At 41.8% G+C, this 13,171-nt stretch overlaps 1 protein-coding gene across 2 annotated transcripts in view; it reads left to right on the top strand.

The window, feature by feature from the left end:
- Positions 1-13,171, top strand: part of ENPP3 (ectonucleotide pyrophosphatase/phosphodiesterase 3) — a 211,568-nt gene that overhangs the window by 159,079 nt on the left and 39,318 nt on the right. For both annotated transcript variants that reach the window (XM_077289350.1, XM_077289351.1), the window contains exons 16-18: positions 1,908-1,974; positions 3,355-3,442; positions 4,708-4,874. In XM_077289350.1, coding sequence (XP_077145465.1) covers positions 1,908-1,974; positions 3,355-3,442; positions 4,708-4,874 — 322 coding nt within the window. The remainder of the gene's footprint in view (positions 1-1,907; positions 1,975-3,354; positions 3,443-4,707; positions 4,875-13,171) is intronic.

The raw sequence follows: 13,171 nt of genomic DNA, 5'->3' as shown, positions 1-13,171 counted from the left end.
GAAGCAGTGGACTGAGTCTGGTGTGGAAACATCCAGAGCCACCGTGCACAGGCGTGTGCAGGAAATGGGCTACAGGTGCCGCATTCCCCAGGTAAAGCCACTTTTGAACCATAAACAGCGGCAGAAGCGCCTGACCTGGGCTACAGAGAAGCAGCACTGGACTGTTGCTAAGTGGTCCCAAGTACTTTTTTCTGATGAAAGCAAATTTTGCATGTCATTCGGAAATCAAGGTGCCAGAGTCTGGAGGAAGACTGGGGAGAAGGAAATGCCAAAATGCCTGAAGTCCAGTGTCAAGTACCCACAGTCAGTGATGGTGTGGGGTGCCATGTCAGCTGCTGGTGTTGGTCCACTGTGTTTCATCAAGGGCAGGGTCAATGCAGCTAGCTATCAGGAGATTTTGGAGCACTTCATGCTTCCATCGGCTGAAATGCTTTATGGAGATGAAGATTTAATTTTTCAGCACGACCTGGCACCTGCTCACAGTGCCAAAACCACTGGTAAATGGTTTACTGACCATGGTATTACTGTGCTCAATTGGCCTGCCAACTCTCCTGACCTGAACCCCATAGAGAATCTGTGGGATATTGTGAAGAGAAAGTTGAGAGACGCAAGACCCAACACTCTGGATGAGCTTAAGGCCGCTATTGAAGCATCCTGGGCCTCCATAACATCTCAGCAGTGTCACAGGCTGATTGCCTCCATGCCACGCCGCATTGAAGCAGTCATTTCTGCCAAAGGATTCCCGACCAAGTATTGAGTGCATAACTGAACATTATTATTTGATGGTTTTTTTGTTTGGTATTAAAAAACACTTTTATTTGATTGGTCGGGTGAAATATGCTAATTTATTGAGACAGGTTTTTTGGGTTATCAGGAGTTGTATGCCAAAATCATCAGTATTAAAACAATAAAAGACCTGACAAATTTCAGTTGGTGGATAATGAATCTATAGTATATGAAAGTTTAATTGTAATCATTACATTATGGTAAATAATGAAATTTAACACTATATGCTAATTTTTTGAGAAGGACCTGTATATCACAAGTGCTGTACTCAGTAAATTAAGTGGTATATCACTGGAATCTGGGTCTTTTTTCCCTACATTAAACTGCTCTCAGATGAGGTAGCTAAAACCTGCTGATGTATTTCCTTTAAAAGGTATATCTGGGACTTTATGGAAAAACAAAAAAATGTATCTAAGCACTAACAGGCAGGTAATTACAACTTACCTGCCTGTTGTGCACAGCGCTGTTCTTCCCCGGCACAGAGCGGTCTCAGACCACTCCTGCCGGGGATTCAGATACCTCTGCTGATGCGATGGAGTGTGATTTCCGCTCCGACGTCATTCTGATTGACAGCCGGCTCCCCCAGTTGGGCAGCGGGGATCCAGCTGTCAATCAAAATGACCTCGGAAGTCCCGCCCCATTGACAGAGCGGAGTGGAAAAGAAGCCTCCACTCTGTAGGCGTGACATCAGCAGAGGCAGCTGAATCAAGAACAGCACCATGCACAACTTTCAGGTACTTTGCAATTACCTGCCTGTTAGTGCGTAAGGTACCTTTTTTGTTTTTTTATAAACTCCCAGATATACCCTTTAACAATCAAATCTAAAGTGTCTAGTAATCACAACATTACTAACTGCAGTTACCATATGTCACTGCTATAGAGTTTGTATGCTCTTCCTGTGGGTTTACTCTGGTTACTCAGGTTTCTTCCCACACCCCAAAGACATACAGTACCTATAGAGAATTTAGATTGTGAGTCCTGTTGGGGACAGTGGTGATGATGTGTAAAATATGATGACGCTATATAAGCAAGTATTTTTATTATTTATTATTATAGAGCCATTTATTCCATGGCGCTTCACATGTGAGGAATAACATTTTACAAAAATTATCTTTCGACAGGAACGATAAATATACCTTTTGTGGAGGTGGCAATCATGGTTACGATAATGAGTTCAAAAGCATGGAGGTACTTTACAATACTTCTATTATTGACCAATGATGATATTTTAAATATATGACATTCAGGTTTTTTAAATATTATTAAATCACTATATAAATTAAACTTTTACAAATCTCTAATACACTTTCGGGTGGAATCATCAAGGCTTGTGCATTAGTTTTATGGCATAAAAAGTTGCAAATTTAGTCACAAATCAAATTTTTGCTAATCTTTCCAATTTTATGCCGCTCTTGTCAATTTTGATATGTGTACTTGAAAGTGGGCTTGGTTAGCAAGGCTAATAGGTCTAAGCCAGAATTGTAAATTGCGTCTTCTATAAAGAAGTGGCAAGAAAAAAAAATCACAATTCTCATTCCATGAAAAACTGAAGAAACATCAATAGACAGAAGTGTATTTTATGATCTGTATATGGCCCACAATGCCCGAACTGACTGCGGGTCTTCTGACCCAAACTTACAGACCCATTTATATACAGTATATGAAGCTTTGAGTTTGGATTGGCCGGTCCAGGCATTGCAGTCCATATAGCAACTGTAAAATACCCTTGTGCAAAATGTTCAAAGTTGTCGATGCTATAAGTATGTGTGTTTTATCATGAGGGTGTGACTAACAAAATTTTGGAGGTGTAGATTTCATTTTCTGATATTGGATAGTCTAAAAAGATGCCACATTTTTTAAAGGTAAGCTTTCATAGGAAACGTTCTGCTTAAATCAGTGTTTTGAGTTAAATATATATTTTTTTGGCAAAGTTTTTTTTTTATTATTACAATTTGTGTTAAAATTAAAAAGATTATAAATCTTGCAATTTTCACAGTGGCCCTTTAGGATTTTTTAGGCTCATACTTCCTACTGTTTCAGGAAACAACACATGTAGAAGCCACAATGATCAGAAGCAAACTTCATATTTTGTATTAAAGTGTCTAAGGAGCATGTGCAAAAGTGAGTGAGATTGGGAGGAGAAGCACGGTCATCCGTAATATCGCCTATTGTGATAGTGGATCCTTTATTATCAGCTCTGTATAGAAGTGTTACCTGACAGTATAATGCTTCCTCTACTAATAAGAAAAAACTCCTGTAAACAGTTCCTGAAAGTGTTATGCATCTGCCTCAGCTCAGCAGGGCTTTATCACCTTCCAGGTTTTACAAGTGGCCTCCCATGTGATTATTTGCCTAGGCCTCATGGTTGTGTTGTTTAACCATTCACCACTACCTGCTACGTACTTGCTTTCCCGTGTCCTGTCTGCCTGCCACCATTTCAGTCATGATTCTCATCCTATATAAACACTTATCTGACATCGTTGCCTGCTTGTCAGTTGCGATTGCATCATTCATCCTGTAAATGATTATCTGTTCATGTAAATGGACCTTCATACAATATTGTTTCAGGCTATCTTTATAGGGCATGGCCCGGGGTTTAAAGAGCAAGAAGAAGTGGATTCCTTTGATAATATAGAGCTGTACAACCTAATGTGTGGTGAGTTATAATGTTCCCTGTTACCAGCTTTCCTTCGCATTTTCAAATCAATATTTCTTTTATATATAAAGAATGGCTGTATCTGTAAATTTATATTTACATATCAAATACATATTGTAATGTAGTTTGCATTAAATGATCACAGCATCTCTGGGTGTCTTGTGTCACTCTAAAATCACCTTCCTTACTTCCTCTCTGTGTTTATAACATGTAAGTGCCGTGATTAGAGGGTTACATTGAAGGTGAAGTAAGAGTTGCATCTATTAATGATCTTGATGGAGCTACTGTCTGCAAGATCACCATAATATCACTGTACAGAACAGAGACTTAAAGAAGTTTTCCATTACTTTTACATTGATGACCTATCAATAGGATAGATCATCAATGTCTGATCGGCCGGTGTCTGACACCAGACACCCCCAGCGATCAGCTGTGGATATGTCATCAATGTAAAAGTATTGGACATCCTCTAAAGCTTTGCCTGCCATATTCTGCAGCCATCCCTTAAAGGGAATCTGTCAGTAGGAACAACCTTACTAAACCATCTATATGGGCATGTAGGTCATAGGAAGCTAAATAAAATGTTGCCTTGATATTTGTGATCTGATGTCTTATTCCAGAGAAATCCACATTTTTCTTATAAGTAAATAAGCAGTTAAGGACTATGAGCCGGACTCTGATCTGCATGAGAATCTGCCTCCAGGATTATTTTACATGAACGGGAGTTGCCAGTGTGATGGCCGCTCCCTGATCTCCCTGCAGAGCTGTGTGTGATTATAACTGACACATCTGCAAGTTCCTCTGTTTCAGCTTCCATCTCAGAGGAAGAGTTGCAAAACCATTGCAACAGAGCAGATCTCATAGAGCTGCAAAAATGCATTTGCAAGAAACAAAAGTTCTATTCTACAGTCCTGTGTTAGTTTCATATCACACTAGTAACACCTCTTTTTTATAATAATCTCTGGAGACAGATTCTCATGCAGATCAGTGTCTGACCTATAGTCCTGACCAGCTCATTTAAATATAATAAAAATGTGGATTTTCTCTGAAATAAAACATCAGATCACAGATATCAATTTCTTCAGCTTCCTATGACCTACATGCCCATATAGATAGCATAGGAGGGCTGATCCTACTGACAGATGCCTTTTAAATGTGACCCTCCCATACTACAGTATATCAAATACTCTTCTCAAAACACACTCACTTAGAAAGGTTCAGAGAGAGTCTAGAAACTCAAATAACCAGCTTTTGTTTTCTTACAGATTTGTTAAAAATTCACCCAGCTCCTAATAATGGAACACATGGCAGTCTGAACCATTTACTGAAAGAACCATTTTTTACTCCAACCATTAATCTAGAGAAATCAGATCCATTAACTTGCGCATTTACACAGCCATCTTCCACTTTGGGCTGCAGCTGCACAAATGTGGTAAGTGAACCCAGGCAGAGGTGACAAATGTTTGTTATATCATCTAATTAAACCAGTTATCTATCTATATAATCATCTAAAGGGTACTTCCGTTTGTTTGTCTGTCTGTCTGTAACGGAAATCCCGCGTCGCTGATTGGTCGTGGCCAGCCGGCCACGACCAATCAGCAACAGGCTTAGTCTGGCCTCGAATTGGCCCCTCCCTACTCTCCTCCAGTCAGTGCCCCCTCCCTACTCCCCTCCAGTCAGTGCCAGTGTGTCGCCCCATCCCGGACCAACTTTTTGCTATTGATGCTGCCTATGCAGCATCAATAGTAAAAAGATATAATGTTAAAAATAATTTTAAAAAAATAAAAAATTGTGCTATTCTCACCTTCCGCCGGCCACCGATGCGCGCGATGCTGCCGCCAGCCTCGGTTTTCAGTGATGCATTGCGAAATTACTCAGAGACCGCTAAGTCATCTGGGTAATTTCGCAATGCATCACTGGGAACGGAAGCTGGCGGCGGCATCGCGCACATCGGGACAGCTTCGTTGGACACCGGAGGGTGAGTGTATAACTATTTTTTATTTAAATTTTTTTTAACAGGGATATGGTGCCCACACTGCTATATACTATGTGGGCTGTGTTATATACTGCATGGGCTGTGTTATATACTGTGTGGGCTGTGTTATATACCACGTTGGCAGTGTTATATACTGCCTGGCTGCTATATACTACGTGGGCTGTGCTTTATATTACGTGGGCTGTGTTATATACTACGTGGGCTGTGTTATATACTGCCTGGCTGCTATATACTACGTGGGCTGTGTTATATACTGCGTGGGGTGTGTTATATACTGCGTGGCCTGTGTTATATACTGCGTGGGCTGTGTTATATACTACGTGGGCTGTGTTATATACTACGTGGGCTGTGCTATATATTATGTGGGCGGTGTTATATACTGCCTGACTGCTTTATACTACGTGGGCAGTGTTATATACTGCGTGGGCTGTGTTATATACTACGTGGCCTGTGTTATATACTGCGTGGGCTGTGCTATATATTACATGGGCTGTTCTATATATTATGTGGGCTGTGTTATATACTACGTGGCTGTCTGTGTTACGTGGGCTGTGCTATGTACTATGTGGCTGCTATATACTATGTGGCTGCTATATATTACGTGGCTGTGCTATATACTACGTGGCTGTCTGTGTTATATACTATGTGGCTGTGTTATATACTACGTGGCTGTGCTAAGCGCAACATACATACATACATATTCTAGAATACCTGATGCGTTAGAATCGGGCCACCATCTAGTACAGGTATAATTTCCTAAAAATTCATAATTGTAGTATCGAATCTAGTGATTTAGTTGCCATAAAAAGTATTTATTTTGTATGCAATTAAGGGGGCTTTGGTGCACCCTTGAGATGTCCTAGGGCTCAGTGCACCGTTACGTAACCTCAATTTGAGCTTTGTCATATGTTGATTGACAGAGCTTAAGCAAGCGAGGACTGCCTGAACTCAATCTCCACAATAACGCTGCAGCAGCCCAGCCATGCTCAGTGTCAGTGTGTAATCCCATCACTAGCTACTGTCTACAGTATACTACCGAGCGGCAGCCACAGACATGAGAGCGGACACTGACACTCAGCATGACTGGCCTCCTGCAGTGGAAGTGCAGAGCTGCTCAATGAGTTTAGGCAGTGCTCACTTGTGAAGCAGAAAATGATAAAGTGCTCAGTATGCAAATTGATGTGACGTAACGGTGTACTGAGCCCTTTTGACCACGTCAAAGTTTCACCGAAGCAATCTCATTTGCTGCTAAGTCCTCTACTTTCTAAGTAGTTTAATTGTCATTTTTGAGAGAAAGACTCCCTTTAAAAGGATATTTTTAGGCTCAGTAATCCCTGCAATAGGCTCATAATCCTATTGCAGGGATAACTTACCGATCCTGCCCCTCCCCCACCCAGCGATGCCTCCTGTGACTCCCAGGCTGTTAACAGACCAATCTTGAATGGAGTGGTGCTATTCATGGTTGACCTACAATCATTGTCTGTGGGACTGATGGAAATGGCTGACTGGCTATCAGAGTTGTGTCACGCCGGGTCTCACACACGACTGTTTATTGCATTTACATAGCTGTACATTTTTCTAGTGACTGCATAATAAATTCATTGTATCTTGTATAAAGCTGAGAACCTTTGAGATCTCATCATGACTATGCAGATTTGTGTGCACTAGAAGTAAACCAATTTCTTGAAATCCATGAGTAGTTAATATAGAAAATACCAATATCCGGGAGATGGATCCTGCCAACTGGGTTGTTACACTCGGATTGGGTCAAAGTTAACAATGGGGGGTGCCACAGGGGTCAGTATTCTGCCCTCTTCTTTTTAATATATTTGTAAATAATCTTGTAGAGGGCATGCAGAGTTGAATTTCGATATTTAGAGATAATAATAAACTCTGCAAGGTAATCAACACAGAGGATGATAATTTAATATTACAGAGGGATTAATGTATGCTGGAGGATGAGAAATGGTAATTGAAGTTTAATGTAGATAAATGTAAGGGCATGCACTTGGACAGAGGAAATGACATTTATAATTATATACAAAATAATGAAAAAGACTTGGGCATATGGGTGGAGTGCAAACTAAATTTTCGTGATAAGTGACAGGCAGCTGCTGATAAACAAAATAAAATAATGGGATGCAATAACCCCTTGCCGACATTTCTTTCGCTTGGCCCCTTGATATGCACCAGCTTATTGGTCTTGTTCTATAAGCATCTCTATCATGGACCTTAGTAGTGGTATTGTTACCGCAGGTTTGCGGGTAAGTTATTGCTAACCCTGCTTGCCTTGGCCATTAAACCCTACGTCTTAATTTTTCTTTCATCTATGTGGTTTATGGCTATTAGAATATACTAGGCTTCCTCTCCTCACAGATACACATGCGCCTTTGCGTATTATTATTTAGTGCCCACTCATGTGGTCATTTGCCATATACTTCCATCTTGTTGATTTCATGATTGTCACCCACGCATTTTCATCATTTTGGTGGTTTCACATGTGGATGGTCAGGGTTGAAGGCACTGTAGTAGGTGGGGTTTAGCCAGTGATATTTTGATTTAAGTTATTGCATTACCGAGGGCTTACAAGGTTGCAGACTGGGTCAATACATCTATTCAGATTGTTAAAGACCTTTATTTACGGTATATATATTGTTTTACTTTAAGCATTATTTTTATGTGAGTGATATTTTCTGCACTTGCAGCTCTGTGTGCAATATTGTCATTGGGGCCAATATTTGTAAACTGGTGAATTTTTCTATTTAATTTTTTATGCTTTGGTGTTTTTTGTATACTTTTATAAAGTTATCTGTAACTTTGTACTGTGGTCCCTGCTCATTGGCATGTTTATTTTTCTTCTTTCTTGTAGCATTTTTTGACATGCCTTAGGTAGACCCTGCTGTATCCAATAATTTATTTTTGGATGGTGCCCTCCTTAGTTTGCTTTTACCCTTCCCAACATGCGCGTTACTAGTACTACTCTGCGGGAGATGCGTTTCCGCAAACAGCAGTACTAGTGCGGCGCACCGATCGTACAGCCTCACGCTGAGCGCCGCGCGATCGGTACATTTTATTGCACAAAAAGTGCAATAAAAACGCAATAAAAAAAAGGATGTAACTAACAGTGGTACCACTGAAAACGTAATGTTGTCTCGCAGAAAACAAGCCATACAGCTCCCTCAGCAGGAAAATAAAAAAGTTATAGTTCTCAGAATAAAGCGATGCAAAAATAATTTTTCCTTTAAAATAGTTTTTATTGTGTAAAAGCGCCAAAACATTATAAAAAAAACTATATACCGTATATACTCGAGTATGAGCCGAGATTTTCAGCCCACTTTTTTGGGCTGAAAGTGACTCTCTCGGCTTATACTCGAGTCAGTGTCGGCTTGGGGTCAGTGGGTGAGGGTGAGCGGCGCGGTGATATACTCACCTGCTGCTGGCGCTTTCCCTGCATGTCCCATGGTCTCCGGGCAGCTCTTCCTGTGTTCAGCGGTCACGTGGTACCGCTCATTAAAGTAATGAATATGCACGCATATTCATTACTGTAATGAGCGGTACGTGACCGCTGAACACAGGAAGATCCCGCCGGCTCCCGGAGACCATCTGACAGTGAGACGCTGCCAGGGACCGCGCCGGGAGCACGTGCGTATATCGGGGGAGGTGAGCAGTGTGCGATAGTCACCTTCCTCGTTCCACCGCTGCGCGCTGCTCTGTCTTCCGTCCTCTGGCTGTGACTGTTCAGGTCAGAGGGCGCGATGACACGATTAGTGTGCACACCGCCCTCTGCCTGAACAGTCAGTGCAGAGGATGGAAGACAGAGCAGCACGCAGCGGTGGAATGTGGAAGGTGACTATCGCAAGTGCCGGGGGCCTGAGCGAAGAGAGGTGAGTATGTGATTTTTTTTATTTTAATCGCAGCAACAGCAAATGGGGCAAATGTGTGGAGCATCTTATGGGGCCACAATGTATGGGGCCACAATGTATAGGGCCACAATGTATGGGGCCACAATGTATGGGGCCACAATGTATGGAGCCACAACGTATGGAGCCACAATGTGTGGAGCCACAATGTATGGGGCCACAATGTATGGAGCATCTCATGGGGCAATAATGTGTGGAGCATCCTATGGGGAATAATGTTTTGAGCATCTTATGGAGCCATAATGTATGGGCCCATAATGTATGGAGCATCTTATGGGGCCATAATGTATGGAGCATCACATGGGGCCATAATGTATGGAACATCTCATGGGGCCATAATGTGTGGAGCATCTCATGGGGCCATAATGTGTGGAGCATCTTATGAGGCCATAATGTATGGAGGATCTTATTGGGCCATCAACCTTTATGCAGCATTGTATGGGGCAAATGTTTCTATGGAGCATCCTATGGAGGCCATTATTAACCTTTGTGCAGCATTATATGGGGCATATTTTAATATGGAGCATTATATGGGGCGTATTTTGTATGGAGCATCTTATGGGTCCCATCATGAACTGTATGGAGCATTATATGGGGCTCCTGATTCATTATGGATATTCAAAAACACCTAACCTACTGATGTCTCAATTAATTTTACTTTTATTGGTATCCATTTTTATTTTTGACATTTACCGATAGCAGCTGCATTTTTCAGCCTAGTCAATAAGTTTTCCCAGTTTTTTGTGGCAAAATTAGGGGGGTCGGCTTATACTCGGGTCGGCTTATACTCAAGTATATACGGTAAATGAGGTACCGCTGTAATCGTACTGACCTGAAGATAAAGTTGCCGAATCACTCATACCACACAAGGAACGGCGTAAACAATAAATAAAACCAATTTCTAACATGCTGTTGATTTTTTCATTCTGCCTCCCAAAGATTGCAGTAAGGCTTGGCACATATTTATCCTGCTCTCTGCGTACATCGGGGTTTCCACGTAAATCTCTGAAATACATGATTCAGACAGAACCCTTGGCAGAAAATTCCCTATAATGAGGCAGATGAAGTCACTGAGGATTCCATAGGACCTGTGATCCGGCGATGTCCGTCTTTTTAGGATTGCATAAGAGTGCCGTCGGCCACAGTTTTGTGCACTTCTGAAAAGGACACCGCTGAACAGAGGCCAGATTGAGTCCAGAGTAAATCTGCGGCCTCATTGTAGTACTAAAACCAAAAGAAGAAACCCAAACACGGAAACAATAAAAGGACAAAAAATAGGTAAAAATACCTTTATTAAGAGCGGTATATAGTACTATAAGCCGAAACACGCTTTTCAGTTTAACTCGCCCGTCGGGAAGTGCTCCGCACTAGGTAACACCACTACCCAGGTAATTTGTAGTAATTTCACAGTGGTCTGCCCATATATTTTAGCATTTAATACTACCATAGAAATCACTTGCAATGTATTTTTAAACAGCACATTTTGTAACTCCCTGCCCATATTACACCGGCTGTTTAATCGTCTGCACTAGTGAGCCAGTTGCTCTGCATTTCTATAGAGTATTTTACTTGTTTATACTAGATCCTATTTTTATATTGTGATCATTAATTTATGCATATTTTGATAGTTATTGCAATATATTTCCTTAAATAGGATTTTTTGAGCCTCTTGATACCGGTCCATAGCATAATAATCAGCCCATAACTATCATTGCAATAACTTTTTCTTTGCTTGCAGAAGTCTATTGTGACCAATTCTTTCCCATTTCATTCACATGAATGTTTTTTTTATTTTTTTATCCTGTACATTTTTTATCTTTTATTTCTTAATATCTAATTTTTATTTATTATTCTTGTGTATTTCAATTTTTTTTACCATTCACGATGGTTACTTATGTAGATTAATATCACTTGATTTTTCCACACTTTGGCACCTTTGAGTCACTATACTTCTGTACAATTTTGGCTGATGCATATGGCGGACTGTTAGGCTACTTTCACACACAGCATATTTGCTGCGTATTTTTACGCGCGCGTATTTTGCTGCTGCTTTACCTGCGTTTTTTTACGCAGGCAAAAAACGCAGCTGCTTTCACACACAGCGTTTTTTGCTGCGTTTTTTGCAGCTGCGTTTTTTTCAGCATTGTGTACTGAAAATAAAGTTTGTTTGAAAAAAAAAAAAGGGGAAAAAAAAAAAAGAGTCATTGAGGTCATTTCCTGTCTTTATGACTCAGAATACAATACACACTGGAGTTAACATCATGTCGATTCTGCCAGCTGCAATGGCCTTGAGCCAAAGACGCCTCAGCAAGCGGAACAGACATCAGCTGGGGTTTACTAACCCCACTGTCACTAACCCCAGGTTATTAGGGCAGGCGTCAGTCAGACGCCCCCCTCGTAACCCTGTACGGTAAGGGTATGTTCACACGATCCTGATTTCAATCCTTTTTTTTCAGGACAAAAACCGCAGCTCTTGGCAGAAAACGCAGGTGCGTTTTTGGTGCGTTTTTGATGCGGTTTTTAGTGCGGTTTTTTATGCAGTTTTCTCTGCAGATTGTCTGTGTTTGACACAAATAAAGCTTTAACTGCAGTGGGGGAAAAAAAAAAGAAATGATGTCATTTCCTTGTCCAACCCTTTTCTTCTTCCATCCTTCATTTTGGGACTAAACACCAAAATGAGTGGACGTGTTTTGAATGACAGCGCTCCGCAGAGTGCTGAGCGTAGGCCAGATCACAGCCCGCGGATCCAGCTCTATCCAGCTATTTAAGTCTACGTTCACATTTGCGGTCTGCGCCGCAGCGTCGGGCGCCGCATGCGTCATGCGCCCCTATATTTAACATGGGGGCGCATGGACATGCGTCGCACTTGCGTTTTGCGCCGCATGTGTCACTGCAGCGCACGCATCCGGCCGCAGAGGACGCAGCAAGTTGCATTTTTGCTGCGTCCAAAATCAATCAAAAAAAGGACGCATGCGGCGCACAACGCAAATGTGAACATAGCCTAAGTGCCACGTATTTAAGTGCCACATATTTAAGTGCCACGTATTTAAGTGCCACGTATTTAAGTGCCACGTATTTAAGTGCCATGTATTTCAGTGCCACGTATTTCAGTGCCACGTGCCACGTATTTCAGTGCCACGTGCCACGTATTTAAGTGTCACGTGCCACGTATTTAAGTGCCACGTATTTCAGTGCCACGTATTTCAGTGCCACGTATTTCAGTGCCACGTATTTCAGTGCCACGTATTTCAGTGCCACGTGCCACGTATTTCAGTGCCACGTATTTAAGTGCCACGTGCCACGTATTTAAGTGCCACGTTTCACGTATTTCAGTGCCACGTATTTCAGTGCCACGTATTTCAGTGCCACGTATTTCAGTGCCACGTATTTAAGTGCCACGTATTTAAGTGCCACGTATTTAAGTGCCACGTATTTAAGTGCCACGTATTTAAGTGCCACGTATTTAAGTGCCACGTATTTAAGTGCCATGTATTTCAGTGCCACGTATTTCAGTGCCACGTGCCACGTATTTCAGTGCCACGTGCCACGTATTTAAGTGTCACGTGCCACGTATTTAAGTGCCACGTATTTCAGTGCCACGTATTTCAGTGCCACGTATTTCAGTGCCACGTATTTCAGTGCCACGTATTTCAGTGCCACGTGCCACGTATTTCAGTGCCACGTATTTCAGTGCCACGTATTTCAGTGCCACGTATTTCAGTGCCACGTATTTCAGTGCCACGTATTTCAGTGCCACGTGCCACGTATTTAAGTGCCACGTGCCACGTATTTAAGTGCCACGTGCCACGTATT

This window comes from Ranitomeya variabilis, chromosome 2 (assembly GCF_051348905.1).
Source record: "Ranitomeya variabilis isolate aRanVar5 chromosome 2, aRanVar5.hap1, whole genome shotgun sequence".
Lineage (NCBI taxonomy): Eukaryota > Metazoa > Chordata > Amphibia > Anura > Dendrobatidae > Ranitomeya > Ranitomeya variabilis.
This window is presented reverse-complemented; position numbering and strand designations above follow the sequence as displayed.